Below are 17097 nucleotides of genomic sequence, written 5' to 3'. Positions count from 1 at the left end.
TCATGAAATCAGATATAAAGAGCTGTGCCAACTGCTTCCATTTATTTACTTAAATAACTGAATTCATTTCTCAGCTCACCAAACTGACTTTCCTTGCGGCTATATGACAGCCAGACCCACCACAAAGCATCTGGGTGCTCACCACTGCTGGAAGCTGCCCAGTGCCACATTTTGGTAGCTCAGCGTGGGATCTATAATAATGGTTTTGTGATGGAAAAAAAAAAAAAAAAAAACCACAACCCTGAATCGGGAGTCTTACAGGGACTGGGAACCCTAACAGTGGTGATATTCACTAAAACTCTCATCTTGGAATCACTCAACAGCACAGTGCTCTGAGTGTAGAACAGGCTTGTCTTCTCACACCGAAGTGAGGAGGATGAAAATCAACATACTTGTACAGCAGCTGTAAGCAAAAACCCCTCTCCCTACCCCAAAAAAAACAACTCAGCACAGCTCCTCAGTCTCTCTAAAACAGATATCTACTACAGTGTATTACATACCAAAAAAAAAAAAAAAGCCAATCATTGACTACTAGGAAAAGTAGGTTAAAGAATATGAAGATGACCAATGCCTGGCATATACAGGAAAAAAATATTTTCAGATGAGGTTTAAAATGGAGACAGTAACAAGTGTCTTCCCATTTGGGGGAAGGTTGTAACAAAAGCAGCTACACCACATAGGACATTAAAAGCAGCTGGCTCTGTGTAAATAAGCAAGATACAAAATAAGGCATAGCACATGGCAGAACAAGTTTATGAAAACTAAAGGAGGATTCTCTGGCCTTAAGAATGAGTTTTCACAGCAGGTGTTCCACAGTAACTCCATTTTGTCACTGCTGTATTGCAAGGGCAGAGATGCGCATGCACGTTAGAAAACCAAACTCCTTCATGGCCTAGACCACTACCGTTCAGTTTAGGTGTATCTGATGGGGGCAACTGTGTGAAACTGTTACCAAGTCGTATTAATAAAGTAGAGGCAGAAGTTCAGAAAGTGTCAGAGCGTGGGGAGGGGGCATTCCTGCCTCCTACACACCAAAATGGGATTTAAAGAGCCCTCCAGAAGATGCCTTCATAATGTAATCAGCCTCTGCCAGCTCTTTGGTAACTGTTCTGGAGGTAGGGAAAAAACTGTTGCAGGGGAACTCTCAACTCTTACCTTTACTGAAGATGTGTTTTTCAACACAACTTGGGGGGGAAAAAAAAACATGCATAAAGCTTATAGCAAAAGAGGTCTAGAAGCAGCATTAGAAAGCTTAAATTTGGGGCACCATCTGTTGGGGCACCAAATCCATACAGCAAAGCATTTAACTGCATTGGTAAGTCCACAATGCTACCAAGGAGGAGTGGAGCATAGCTACTTTCCAATTTCAGTGACCCAGAATTAGAAAGTTACATGCTTGTAGTACACACCACTTTACAGAATCAGATATGCATGCAAAGGCAGCACATTACTAGAAAACTCAGAAGCTAGAGATAAAAATAAAGATAACGTAGCTGACTAATAATACTTAAGTGTCTTACATTTTGAGAGTGGGAAAAACACACTAATATTTGGGAAATTGCTGTCAAAAAAAAAACCTCTTCTAATTAATCAATAATTAGCTTCATGGTTGCAGTCATATAGCCAGCCGAAATATCCTAACTTCTATTTTTCTTCCTCCTTAAAAGCCCTTTTAGGATACCTGGAAACTTGCCAGATACAGAGTTTTCTAGCAATAAAGGACGACAAAGATTTTCTCCTGATCATTGCACTGACTACTGCATGCTGAAAGTTACACACACACCATGGAAAATTCATGTGCAATACGAGATTCTGTTTGGCCCTAGTAATGTTTTGAAACCGTACTTGCTGAATCCCTTATACCATGCTATTAATATTTATCATCCTTTGCTTTTAGTAAGAGGTACTTTGCCAACTTCGTACGTACAGAAGCAGCCTTCAAAACCACACCATGTGAAAGTAACGTCTTTTGAGATTAGATTACAGAAAGGCATGCATGCCCTTGCAAACCATTCTATCACTATCTCAAAGTACTCAACATATGCAAAGACTCTTCCAAGAATAAACCATTAGCAACCACAAATATCATACATGAGAAAGAGTATCATTTATAGCCTTTGTTTAGAAAAGCACAAAGCATCATTTTAATGCAACCGTTTGTGATGCCAATAGCAAATGCTGTCATAAGATACTTTTGCCTTAGGTCAAGTAAAAACAAATTTTAAAAAAAAATCTAGTAAGTTAAAGTAAGTTATAAAACTGATTCCGAGCTACTACTGCCTTTTCCTTGCTAAAAATAAAGTCTGTAGGGCATAGGTTTCCAGTAATTATAGAAGATCTACCATGTCAGTTTAAGGCATAAGTGAGAGAAAACTTTCAGCTGTTGAATCAAAACTTGTGCCCATTTCAGTTATCTTTTCATTTATAAACTTTTTACAAAGTAAGAAAGTTCAAACAAAGAAGGTGGAACTGTTTACAGTTAGTCAACTTCCCCTTCTCAGACACATAAAGAGCAAGCATTATAGCATATCTTAGCAAGCATTCCTCTGCAGTTTACCATTGATTTCTCGTGAAACTTCACGTACAGTAATGCCACAGATGCCCCAAAACAGCTGACGTAGATGAGTCAAAGCAAAATTTAAGATTCATTTCTAACATGTAACTTCTATTTTTTTCCTCAGTAAGGAAACCAAACAACTGAGAGGAAAAGAAGAAACAGCACAAGCAGCAACTATATCAGCCTTCCAAACTTTCCCCAGCATAAAAATCAAACCCCTTTCAAACTGCTGTAGACCAGACAAGACTCTTTTTGGCAGCAGAATCCAGCTAGGATTCTTCCTCTGGATTTTCAGATGACTTTTTTCAGTCCAGGAAAATAGAATGAATCCCTTTTTATTGCAGACAAACAAGTATCCAAAAATTGCCCACACCTTACTCATCTACCTTCCCAAACATCCGCCTTCATTCAGTACAGTACGCTTTTTGAATCTTAAATGTCAACACTACATGTTTCATAAGAGTACTATTTTTAAAAAAAACATCAATCCTAAATTACATGAAACGAAGGAAAACAGTCAAGTTTGCAAGGATTAAGTTGTCAATCTCAACTGCAGCATGCGTCAGTTATCATCTAGTAGACTGGCACAAATATGACGCACCGAATATGAAATGTAAAGGAAACTTTCCACTGCCATCTGTACAAACTCTTCTCGCCATGCAGCTCGCCTAACCTTACGCAGTCACATACGCATGACAGACCAGAGGGGCTCACTGACAAACAGCATTACCAAATAACTCCTTACAAGAGAGCTGTAGATGTACATAACCATGATTAACAGAAAATGAGAGTTCTTGCACAGGGTATTTTGCTCTTCATCCTTTCATCACCAAAACACAGGAGTAGTTAAGCTGGATCACACCACCCATCCAAACCAGCATGCTGTCTCCAAGAGGATACAACAGAAGATGCCTACACGAAGTCCCCAATAAACTTAAAAATCAGTGCAAACAATTTAAAATGGTCATAGACCTAGGAAGTATAGTCCATCAAAAAGATTTTTCTTTGTTGTATCATCAGCCCTCACTTTGTTGAACTTGTATTCAGATGTAAACAGATGACACCTATCATAGCTCCAGTAACAAAACAAAAAAATAAAAAAAGTAAAAGGAAATAAAATACCAATACTGCTCTGCTTTAAAAATAAACCTTAAGGTAGAAAAAGAAACTAAAACCTTTATTTTGACCACGTCTCGCATAAAAATAACTGAAGAGAAACTACAAAACCTGAATTTGTACTTGTTTTACAGATGTGTGCACAAGTGCGCATGTATGTTCATATATATATAGAAGACTTGTAATATATAGATGTATAGACACATACATTTGTTTTGTCACATTACTACTGAAATTGTGCAGAATAATTAATAACCAGTAGGGTAATTCATGACATGTTTTCACAACAGCTGCTCCTATACAGTTTGTTTCAGAAACATGCATTTCTCTTTTCTAAGCACACTTAACTGTCCATGTAGTCAGGAGGTAAAATACATCTCCAATTTACAGAATATATGTATAGCCTCTCATCTACCCATTCAGTCTCCCATAACTGCAAGCTAATAAGCAGTAATACTTCAGAATGAAGGGGGGAAAAAAATCAGACAAGGCCAATGTACATCCTAACCTTATATGACAAGATCTACCAGTAGTGGCAACCCTGGAAGTGAATATAGAAAAGAAGCCTAAGAATTAGTATTTTTGTTAATGCCATCTATGACTCCTCTCTAAAGATCTCGAGGCCCATCATTCTACCTGTGGCAGCTGCCAGCACTAGGTCTATGCTGCAGCTCTTCCACTGCCACCCTTACAGGGCACTGGCTATCCTTAGGTAAAGGGCTTTTGACCTGGTTCACCTGGAGGAACAACTAACAGGCAGCACTTGGGAAGTTCTAAATATATTGCTTTACCTCTCTGTCAGATTGATTCCCCTTTTAAATCAGAGGTAAGACGAGCCTATGGTGGGGAGGAGGGCAGGCTTCTCCAGTTGCTGGCACCTTGAAGGACAGACAGGATGTGAAAATCCAAGTTCTTTCTAAATAGTAGTAAGTGAAGGTATTATTCAGCCTATTAAACAGCTCTAGCAGAGTTACGGGAATGGCCTATAAATGCATTTTAACTAAGTCATTTGGGCACGGTATCATGTCCACGAGGATACTGTTTCTTCGGAAGTTGCCGAAGCAGTGCAGTGCCACCCGCTCTAAATTAAGCGGATCAACCTGACAGCCACGTGAAAATGCACCGAATAGAACGAGGGCCTGTCCCATTTGTTGGCATACAATTTTTAGCCGGCCCTGCCCTTTAAATACACACAGGTAAGAATAAAACAAGTAATAATGTGCAAACAGAACATTTGCCAGTTTCAGAAGAGGAAGCACACTGTACTAATAGGTTCCCCTTGGTCCTACGTGCCATGTATTCATTTGCACAGAAACAGCTGTTTTCCAAATATATTTTTCCCCATTATCAAAGCAGTAGCTATTACCCAAGCACTAAAGGCAAGACTCAAGTACAGCTCAAGGGCTCTGAGTATCACTGCCCCCCCTCAATTCTTCCTGTGGTTATACGATTACTGCATTACACAACTGTCCTCACATGTACATGGGAACCCCTCCCAGTCTCAGCAATATTCTGAGCCACAAAGGGAAGTTTGGCACTTGGATTTCAGTAATACCACAGCCACAGCGAGAGAGGTTAAGAATATTTGAAGAAGTTTCTCTGTCCTACTAATCCTCTAATTAACTGCTCAGCTTATCCTGGTAAATACTGAACTCCCACCAATCCGCTTCTAGAAGACTTACAGAAAACAAGGAGCTATACAAAGCATCAGTTTACATATATATATATGCCCAATAGGTATCACTAAACTTCAAAAGACTCTACAGGAGTTGCATTTTACTTTTTTGAAACTGTATGTGGAGTAAAGAATGTATATATAAATGTATATAAAAAATTGTATATATACTACTTAAAAATAATCACCATTTATGGAAAATAAACAGTTCTAAACATGTTACTATTTTAATACATTTTCCTTCCTGCACAATTGACCATTTAATGATTATAAATAATTAGTTTATAAATAATTTCAGTGTTTCTAGCAGACATTAATCAGACCATTGCCATGCTGAGCACCACAACCTGCAAGACAAGCCATGGCCCTGACAAATCAGACAACAATAAACACAAGGCCATTTACAAAAGGAAATGAGAAGAAAATAACACAAATAGGAAATGTGAAATAACACAAAAGGAAATGAGAAGGAAAAGAAAACACAAAAAAAGACTGGTCACAATAGAGACTTGCCTTCAACTATACCACACTACAGCTGTTTGCCAAACAGGGTTAGAATGAACACAAGAAAAAAGAATGGCTCAATTAATATTATATCAGAAAATGACTAAAATACAAGAGAAAATTAAATTAAAATGAGAAGCCCATTTGAGTTCAATCTGTGTGTTTTGCAAGCTGGAAAACTTACCACTGTGAATAATGTCACCAATCCAACACAAGATATCAAGTTGCATATTTAACAGTCTCGTAGTCATTTTGCAAAGTTGCATTTTATCACTGCCTCACAGCAAAACATTTCATTCAAAAAAAAAACATGGCTCCTTTCAGTTCAAATCTTTCTAAAATTATAGTAAAAAAAATAATCCGTTGCCCAACAGCCAAGCAAAGGAAGGCTCTCTAAGTTTTAAGGCACAACACTGAATGAGTATAAACATGGATCAGTTTTGAATGAAGCAGTGCAATCTTATTACTATAGTAACCCAAATAGTAAAATCTTTGTAACCAGTCACGTGAATGAAAGGGAATTGAGAGAGAATACACCATTTCTTCTTAAAGGGAAAAAGCACATACTTAACTGTCAAGACAAAGTTGTAAATTGATGACTACTTTAAATAAGTGTATTTAATCAGAAATGATGACAATATGCATAAATGCATAAGCCAGAATGATTGCACATCTTGTTCTTACAATGGTTTAATAAATGCAAAATATTAACACACCACCTAAGACCTCCTTAAACGCTGTATTTCACTGTGACACATCTAGCAACTACTTAAACTCACATTTTGTCTCCTTCCTTTCTTAGCTGAGTACACAGGAAACAAAGCTTTGCCTAGTCTTCTAAAAGTTAAGAGATTTCCTTCAGGTTTTATGTCAGCTTTAACTAGTACCTGTTTAAATAACAGTCCCTACCAACGTGTGTATGCCTGAGATAACTCTGTGCTGAGTTCAAAGCAGAACCATAAAGAAAAGCAAAAGTTACCATACTACAGAGCCCAGCAAACAAGACAATTAGATGCATCCTAATGTGTGCAAGTGAAACCCTTTTTTACTATGCTCAGAAGAGGAAAACGGAAGATTCAGTGGTCTCCTCATAAAATTTACATGAAATAATTCAGAGGCCTTTAAAGCTTTATAGCTTAGGAAAATTCCACCCCATGGATTTTAGTTTCCAGGGAACTGTAAAGTAGTAAACCCTGTTACACACTGCATTGCAGGTAAATGGCAGTGATAAAGATGATCCATACAGGAGCAGAGCAATAGCTCAGAGCACTAGCATTAAACTTTGCTGCTTTGCTGCAGAAATCTGAGGGGTTACAGCTTTATCACTGTAGAAGAAAACACGTCCATGACCATTTTACTTCAGGGACAAAAAATCACTTCCTGCCTTTTTTTTTTTTGGGGGGGGGGGGGTGGGGGGGGGGTGGACAGACACGGACACAAACGACAGGGGGGCGTCAAAAGGAGCAATCAATACGCTATTTCAAGAACCATCCAGAGAAACTTCCCTGCTATGCTTGTACAGAATTATTCATAAAGCCACAGCTGGCAACTTTCAAATTCAGACGAGCTGCCTCTAAATAACACACACACATCCACTCTCCCAATCTGGTAGTACGCTCCTGTGATTGCACAAGCACTTTTTCTTTCTGGATTAAGCCAGTTACTATGCTTAAGCAACTCTAATGACACGGAAAATGTCTTCCATGATATACAACTCTGCTTCCAGTACTACTTCTCCCCCAGATCTTTCCTTAGCTAACGAGCCCAAGACAGCAGACACCACTCTGAGGCAGCTGCTAAAGCGCCGCTCGCACCAACGCACGCTCGCGCCGTTATGAAGCTCGGCAGCTGCCGGCTACGTACCGGCTGCATTTTCCTCCCCGGATGAGCTCCTTCCATGCTAAGGCGTGAACCGGCGACTGTCCTTGCGGGAGAGGCCGGGAGGAGCCGAGGAAGCTGCTCCCCGGCCCCGCAGCCAATGGCCACCTCGCCAGCCTCTCATCCCCCGGGCCGCCGACCGCGGCCGCCGCGGGTCGCAGGGCGGCGTGCCTTCCACTCCTGCCTGGAGAAGGCCAAAAAAGGAACACACGCGCGGCTCCAGACTTCGCTTTTTCTGCATCAACGGCAGCTAAGGACAGCTCCAAGGTTAGACGTTTGCGCTGCTCCAAGACTTCGTTAGCACCGTGAAATGAAAGCGCTCGGACCTCGCTTCCCAGAACGGAGAAGCTCCCCAGTCAAAACATCTGCTAAGTGTGTTTATAGCCCCAATATCGACCTCTCTCTGAGTACTCATTCCAAAGCAATTTTTTTGACATAAGCCATATATCCTCATTCTGCAAAATAAACTATGGATTACTAAAAAAATCCTCTCACTTTTTTTTTCTTTTTAAGGGGTAAAACAGCCATGCTGCTAGCAGTGATTAATTTCCCATCTATTTTCCAGAACAGCACGGCCCTCTGGTTCAGGTATGATGAGTAGCGAAACTTTCTCTTTTCTTAAATCAACTTCAGAAAAATGCACCCTCCACTCCAGCAGACCAAATTTGGAGCTTTACTTCACTCTACTCCTCTTCATCACCGACATACCTCAAGATCTGTGTTCCATCATACAACACATAGGCAAATGGGCTCCCAAGGGCATTATCCATAACCCCACCTTCACTTCACACCACATTTCTTATTTCTCACCCCCCCCTCCTCATTCCTGCTTCTCATCTGACAAGAAGTCTAATAACGAAGCCGGACTAGTGCACCCCAACCAACCAAAGACCAACTTGGTCAGGACAAAACAAAGAGGGTACTGTTCATAAATTTGGGGTGCATGTCACCAGTGAAATAAATATTGTGCATCTGTGGAGGTATTTATTACCTGGTAAGTCCAGAAATCAGATGAGCACATTCAGTTCCCCTCACTGACTTTCTCCATCCAGAAAATTCTCTAGCTGCAGACTAATAAAAGTCTTCTCAGACAGCACTGATGAGTTTAAAAGCAGTTTGTTCCCATTTCTGTAAATAGATGTTCACTCTAACAGGTGTGTGTGAATCTTCTCCCTTCCAAGCTATCGATGAACCCCACTGCCACTATGTGTAAATGACTACAACTAAATGATTCATATAGGAAGGATCAGGTTACACAAAACTAGCAGATATCTAGTAGGTATCCTAGCTGCTAGTTCTCTCTTCTCAGCCGAGCATCCTCAGCCAGACCTATTCTGTTCCTGATGCACACCTGACTTACCCAGATCTTCAGCTCCAATGCTGAAATGGCTATGCTGAACTGTATTTGGGGTGACTCTCCCACATTTTAAAGCAGTCTTCCTTAGCAAAAACCCATATTACAAGTATTTTCATTTCTACAGAGAGTGCAAAGTAGGTTTATACATGGGCAGGTGGTTTGTATTCCTTAGGGACAGAATACGGTTGGGGCAGGGGAAGCACAATTTATTTTTTTTTTAATTTGTTAAGTTTTTTTGCTGTTACTTTAAGTTTTAGAAAGAACACCTGCTTGATTTAGAAAGATAAAAAAAATCACTGAAGCAGTTTATTGAAATGTTTTTCTAGTCTGTAGTCGAACAACTCCTAGTTGACAGTCACTCAGTCTTGGAACAAAACACCCAGCTTTATCCATTAAAAAAATAGAAAGAAAGAAAACAAAGAACATGTGTATGTAGAGCCATGCTCAAAGTCCAGCATTATAAACAAGTCTTTTTCAGACAGATTCGGGTTTTCAGTTTTTTAAAGACTCATACCAAAGTATCTTATGGATAAAAGTCCTCTATTACTTAAGTAAATACCAGGGGAAAGTTTTAGTTCAGCTGGAGAATAACACAGTAACTTACAACTGCACTGTCTCAACATGCTTAAATACTCTAAAACAAATTGTAGACAAATACACTCAGAATTATCAAGTCCTTGAACATGTTCAGTGGCAACTCTGTGAGAACTCAGAGCAAAACTATTTGTGCTGCAGCAATATTTCAACCATACACTTGATGTTCCAAAAGGACCCTTACCAAGTATGAGAGCTTTTAAAAATAAAAACAACTAAAATTTATAGAAACAAGTAGCTATCATCAAACACACGTTTTGTCCATCAGTCTTTTCCTTCCTAATTCTCACTTGAATACCCAGCAAGCTGCACTTTATTTCAGCTTATCTCCAGCTAGAAAAGCACTTTTTTTTTTTGAAAAACAGGTCAAAAATATAATTGTGTATATTTGTTTAACATATATGTATGTATATACTTTTCTCCAGAAAGAAAACAGATTTTGTCTTAGCTTCTAGCTCTCTGCAGAAGATTAAATCTTTTCACAAGCAATGTACAGCCCATTATTTCCTCATAGGCAGTGCAGGCTTCCATTACAGATTCCTTCAAAATCAGCTAAGATGGACTAATTCCACAACTTCCATTAACCACATGGTAGAAAGCAGAACACTTTACAATGGATTAGAAGAGCAATTTTCACGTCACTTATTATGACTGGTTTCTGGATCAATCTATCAGAATATCCCTTATCGCATCTTACAGCAATACTACCATCAACACAGCAGAAAAGAAAACAAAGTACATATTAAAATACTTAACTGTGAGATAGTAAGACTATACCTCCCAAGGAGGCTTTATTTTGGATAGGGAAGAATTAAGAGAGGAGGCAGGAAGCTGGGGGATGTAAATGACACGAGCAAATTCTAAGACAAACTGTCTGATGTTAGTATATCGAATACCAAGTATCATCAAATACCATGGCTTTGTTCAGCTTCTTTATTAAATGGGAACCTACTAACACATTAAAAGGAACGGCTTCCTCTGAGTTTTCTGTAGCACAAATTAAATATAAACTACTCCTCTAAGCAGACATTATTCTCTTAGCAAGGGACCACAGTATCCTTGGTAAGCAGTGGCTCATCATTTAATGAAATAAAGTCCTCCATAAGAATAAGGGCTTGCCTGCCTACAAGTGTTTTTCAAAACACAAATTTCCACCTAACAGCTAGTTCCCAAGAGCTGCATCTGCTCAGCACGCTTCAGCTTGCTTCAGCTGGTATCGGCACGTACACACGGTCCTGAGTGTTTACAAAACCAGAAGTATTCAGTGCTGATATTCTCTGGTGTGCTGCCCCACTAGTGAACTCCGGGATTTCTCAGGTTGCCACAAACCACTGGGATTAGGAGAGCATGAGGCAGACTGCGGGCTGAACTCTTGTGACATTACACAACTGCACATCATTTTGAGAGATGCAAACTTGTTATCTACAGAGGATACTGCTGAAGGCTGTAATTTGAATAGTCATCAACAGTTGCACAGACTACTCTGGTAATCATCCTGCAGTCCTGATTTGCATACATAATAAAGTTGAAAAAATTTACATGTCAAATTTTAGAGTACCTTATTTCTGGACTCAAAACCACCCTCCTGTAGAGACAGATGGAAGAAATTCACCGTGTTCAAAACAGAACACTACCAACAATTTCACTTCCCCGTGTATGAACGTGTGGTCACCAAGAAAGCAGCACTGAGCTAAGCCAGGGCTTTGGGGAGTGAGGTTTTATTTTTGAGCTAAAGAAGGAGGATGCTTTCCAAATCCAAAGCTACTCACTTTACAGCTACAACACATCCCTCACCAGATGCTTTTACGTAGATTCATCTCCAGGCATTTTGGCTGCGTTTTTGACAAATATTCTATTTTTTTCTTTATCTTAGCCTTACATTGCAACCCAAGTCTACAAGAGCTATAAACTGTTTCAACACTACTAGGACAATCTAACCAAGGTCATATGTTTAGGTGTTCTAAAGTCACTTGTACAAACATCAAACATTCATCTCCTAGAGTCATAGATGACACTGAAGTGAACGGCAGATGAGTCCAGATATGAAGCCTCATAATATGGGACAGGTGACTTTATATGGTTTGTACGGAGATTCTTTGAAGTACATGCACACAAAAGTCTTACCCTGACAGTAGATCCTCAGGCAGGAAAACAAAACGAAAAAAAAGGGTCAAATTATCCAGTTAGAACACTCTCCAAATACAATCATATCAAACTACACCCACATAGGACAGTTTCTAACACAACTACTCTTTCACTAAATGCTGTAAAATTTGAGGAGTGATTATTCTCCATGCCTTTCTTCCCCACATGGAAGTAGATCATGAATCTCACCAATCCACGTGAATTCGAGGCCTAACTCTTCACCTTCAGCTCTCCTTGTTTCTTGAATTCTCCTTTATTCATACAATTGCATCCCAAACAAATATCTTTGTAATAATTTACTGACAACACTTTTGCAGTGATGAAAAATCATTACCTACAAATCAAAGCTCAGCAAACTGTAACGGGAAGGTAAGGCCATGTATTCAACGTGCACAGCAAGGACCGATAAAGCGGGCGGTAGCAGCACTGCACGTGCTCAGCCCACAACATTTCTCCTTAAAAATGAGGAGGACAGAAAGGAAGTGAAACTCCAGCCCTGCTCACGACCACTGCAACGTGAACAAGGGCAGAACTGTACCATTTTTAGCATCCCAAGTGGTATATCGTACACCATCCACATGTTGTCAGCTGCAGATTATTTGAATATAAAATACTTTCCACATATCATATCTCCCAGGTATGCTGAGGACTTCAGGTCATCCAAAATCTCCATTCATCATGAATACCAGTCAGACTACTCCCACTGTTACACACCGAGTGTCATCCGGTTAGCAATGTATTAACAAGCCTCCACCATCCCAAATCCCCAGCGACCAAAACAGAAGTCCTAGCAATCCAGGTGTATTTTATTAACAAGGCAGAGAGTAAGAGAAAGCTGCAATTCCCTTTCCTGCAATAGGGCTGGCAGTCATCTGAACCAACAATGCTCCAGGTCAGGGAACAGATCCAGCAGAAAATCAGCCCTAACAGCGTTTCACTGCTCCAGCTGTGAAGCAACCAGCTACTGAGTGTACATCATTCAAAGCTATATAGTTGAGAGTGTGTTTTTCTTTTTAAGAATAAAACAGAACGCATCTAGTTTCCTGATGTCTGATGTGCTATGAAATGTAATGTTTTTGCTGTGCCTGACTAGGAAGCTCTGGGAGAAGAAGCCAGTTCAAAAGTAAGGTGCAGATTCTAACACAACAGATATGTGTATGCCACTGTAAATGGTGTACATTTTATAGGAGAGCTCAACTGGCAATACGTAAGGGAAAAAAGTTTAGATCTCTCTGGCAGAGATCTAAGATATAGCTAAGAAAGAAAACCTACCTCTTTTAAATCTACTGCATCCTTTATGTCAAGAACAATTACAACATTTAATACTTTATTGCAATTTTCTTTTTGTATAACCATGTAAAAGGACCTACAAAATAGTACTTCCAAGGCAGACACACTCATACTCTTCCAAAGAAAAAAAAAAACTAATGCTGTAGGACTGTTATGGAAAACTCATGACTTGAGGGGCTATTTGATAAAAATGGTTTAACGCATCAACATGTGGCAGGCAAATTATTTGTTATCTGATTTGTTTAACAAACACTTAGAACTCTCTAATTCAGAGAACATTATCATTTAAACCGAGTTTGCATGGGAGTTCTAACCAGTCAACAACTACTAAAAAAGGTGCTTTCTGAAAAAGTTACCCAAAAAATTACAGAGGCCTTTTCAACCATTTTGGAATAAGCAAAGAAGCTTTCTATCTTGTTAATACAGCAGTAAGGCCACAGCTTAATCAGTATGCCACCACCCAGTGGCACAAATACAAACTTCAAGGAAAGGCTGATTTCAAGCTAGAGGATGGAACAGAATTTACTCAGGCTTTTGGCTTTTATGCTGACTTCCAGAAGACAGACGATGACCTAGTCTTGTATAGGGTCTTTCCATAAAAGTTTTATCACCATGATTTTCTTATACAGCAAACTTGAACTTACAGAGAGTAAGCTTGCACCAGACCCGTGCTTTCTGAGATGCAAACATGGCAATTCTGATCAAGCCTTGGGAACTCTGAAGCTGGCTTCAATATATCAAGTCATGCCCTTAGGTAAAAACTCTCCTTCTGCATTCTCTGCCAGAACTGGAAAGGAGATTAAACAGTTTTAAAACGTCCTTATGAACATAAATGACCCCATTAAAAATCAGAAAACTCAAACAGACAGTAAACCAAACATTAAAACAAATACATAAAATACATCACCCAGACTGGAAACCTAAAAGAAAAGGCTTTCCAGAAACATGAATCAAACATGCTATATCTTCAAGCACTTTACCCAGACATTTGTAATTCGGGATATTATACCTAATAGGGAAGTTTTAAATGTTGGAGAAAAAAATGCAAGGGTTTAATCTAGACAATGGCAACTACATGTCTCAGCCAAATGAAGTTTCTGCAAACTTCAGATGAGGGAGAGTAGAGGAACCAAAAACTGCATGGCATTTCTAATAATGTTGACATCAAGTCTCCAGAATAAGTATTTCTTTCTGATAACATCAAATATGTAGGGAAGCCACCCATCTACACAGCAGACAAGATTTGCTTTTATTGTGACATGTAAAAAAGATCAATTACAGTTTAAAGCCTTGTGGATATGTTACTACATCACACAAGTTTCTGCAATCAGTTATCTCAATCACATATGCACAAATATAACTCTAAATTTTTAACCCATTTTTTGGGGGGGAGGGATGGATTAGGGAGAACAGGGACACCTTCATTACAGTGTTTACTGAATGAGATATGAAATGAAACAAAACATGAGATACATGAATTTGAATATACCTGTCCTCTAGGCAACTCCCCGTGTTTTTAATGATAATTTTTTCATTTGCCTAGATTATAATCATATTATAAAAATAACCACCACCACTCCCTTGTTATTTTTATTTCATATATATGGCCTTATGTTGTTTTAGTCAGGGCACACTTAAATTAACCTATCCATCAAATTCTTTACTGTTATTCACGTACTTCTTCACAGAACTGACCGCAGAAAAACTCAACTGTCAGTAAATCAGGCTGGGGAAGTATCGCAGAACAGCATATTGTAAAAATTTCTGATGTACAGAGTAAACAATCAAACAAGCTTATACTGCATGCTAGCCTTAATCAAATGAGATTGTGTCTTAATGACGATAGGGCACCCATCTTCAGTAGAAAATGGTGCCTTTTTATTCAAATTGAAATCGCCTTTGAATAAAATTATATATTTGGGGCAAGAAGACATCATAGCTTTTGGTGATCTTAATATTAATTTCAGAGCTATTGACTGGGATGTAATTGATTTAAATAAAAACAACACTTCATTATCTGATTTTAACAACCTTTCACAGATTTCCTCAAACCAGGTTTCTGAAGTATCTATCCTGGGAATTTCAATCAGTTTTCATTGTTAAGCATCAAAAATTAATGCTAGCAGAAGTATTTTTAAAAAAGAATATGAAGCAAAATTATTCACGCATAAAGAAACAAATAAAGAGATTTTAAAATATTTACAGCCATGTCAACTCTCTACAAAAGTCGTTCTTATCTGAGGTCTCTGTGCATTGACATGGGCTCAAAGAAAGGGTAAGGCACCTCCTTCTCTCTAGGACAGAGCAACATTGCCAAAAAGAAGCTCTCCTGCCAAGGGAAGACTGAAGTGCAGCTCAGTCTAGAATTACAACATTCATACCGGGACACTAGGGGGAACTTGAAAGCACTCCACTTGAAAAATCACTTGTATATGCTGATGCTGCCATCAGCCCCAAATTTTCAGTCATGCTTAAGTTGCTTTTACTGGAAGTTTATGAAACTACAGAAAAAAAAAAATCATCAAGACTTTTAAAGAAAACAAAAAACAAAAGCTGAATGAAGATGACATTTTCAGACCACTGAGACTGCAACTTCCACACGGGTAATATACAGTCAGACACTGTAATTGGGGGAAAAACACGGGATTCCAATAACTTCAAAAAGGAAACTACTATGTAGTATTACAGAGCAATCATCACACTCCCTATTCTTCCAGCCTTTTCTATTGAAGGAAATCATCAAACTGCATGCTCAAATGTAGGCTTATTAAAGAAGCATGTTTAACAAAAACCAATTGAAAAAACTGCAAAGCATATTTACACTTACTGATTAGGGAATGAAACAATGAAAGCAGCCTAAAGAAAACTACACTCTATGTATTTGAAGCTTGTTTCCATTTTTGACTGACCCCATAAGGTAACTGGATTTTTGATAACATGTAATGTTATTAGCAACTTGTAGACATTCATACACACATATGCTTTCCTAATCAGCATCATCGGTAACACGTTCAACAATAGAGGTATTGGTACCACAATAGCAGGCTTTCAGAACCACTGTGTCAGCAGGCTTCACCTCTAGTCTGGGTCTTAGTTTGAATTTAGAAGCTAAGCCCACATGTCTAAAAGCTCTGAAAGAATTAAGTAGCATTAGTAGACAAAGGTAGACATGCAGGTTTGAAAGATGCCATTAGCAGCATTCACAGACTAACAGTTTATAACCAGAAGAACGGAATAAGAAAGAGAGTGGTGGAATAGAGTTCATCAGTTTCCTGAAACTCAACCCTTTTCTTTACATTATTTTTTTTCCTACTTTTATAGATCTACATCCTTACTGACATTTTAAAATACTATTTTATTTCATAGTTAAGCCGTCTCAAAGAAAAAAAATATCAGTTAATTATTTGCCTATTTTCTAGGTGTTGTGAACTTAACTCTAGCCTTTTTCGCTAATGATCATCAGTACAACTGTCAAAATGCAAATTAATAGAAAGCACAAGTATATAGGTAACACACCTGAGCTTACACTACTAAAAACTGAGCATCCTTAATGCTTCTTTTTTAATCCATTCTAAAGCACCAACTCAAATACACTCTCTTGATCACTATCTTCATCACCAAGATTTTATGAATCAAAAGCAATAAGGATGCAACATTTAAAAAAAAAATCCTTTAAGTTGCTTTTATTGGAAGTTTATGAAGCTATGGAATGCTATCAACACTTTTGAAGAAAACAGAAAACAATGCTGATTCTCAGAATTTTCCAGAGAAGAGATCAAACCCAGAAGCCTCTCCTTATGATCTTGTGTAATCCTGTTATTCTCAAATAACATTCTGACAAACAGGCACTCTGAAGTCTCTGTATTGTTCAGCTCATCAAGGGCTTCACAATAAGGTTATTAAAAAGCCACTGAAGGAGGGCAGCAATCAGTGGAGTTACAATTTTTAACAGCATGATACTAACTGATGATCTAAGAACAT

General features: G+C 38.7%; 1 protein-coding gene across 8 annotated transcripts in view; it reads right to left on the bottom strand.

Moving 5' to 3' along the window:
- The window catches only part of SLC4A7 (solute carrier family 4 member 7), a 145015-nt gene that overhangs the window by 59427 nt on the left and 68491 nt on the right, over positions 1-17097 (bottom strand). The window contains exon 1 of one of the 8 annotated variants that reach the window (XM_083825912.1): positions 7716-13731. The exons of the other annotated variants lie outside the window; for them this stretch is intronic. Within the exon in view, the coding sequence (XP_083682038.1) occupies positions 7716-7751 (36 nt within the window). The 5' untranslated portion in view covers positions 7752-13731. Of the gene's footprint in view, positions 1-7715; positions 13732-17097 lie in introns of those variants that run through there. 8 annotated transcript variants of the gene reach the window in all.

Source organism: Anser anser, assembly GCF_964211835.1.
Source record: "Anser anser genome assembly, chromosome: 2".
Lineage (NCBI taxonomy): Eukaryota > Metazoa > Chordata > Aves > Anseriformes > Anatidae > Anser > Anser anser.
This window is presented reverse-complemented; position numbering and strand designations above follow the sequence as displayed.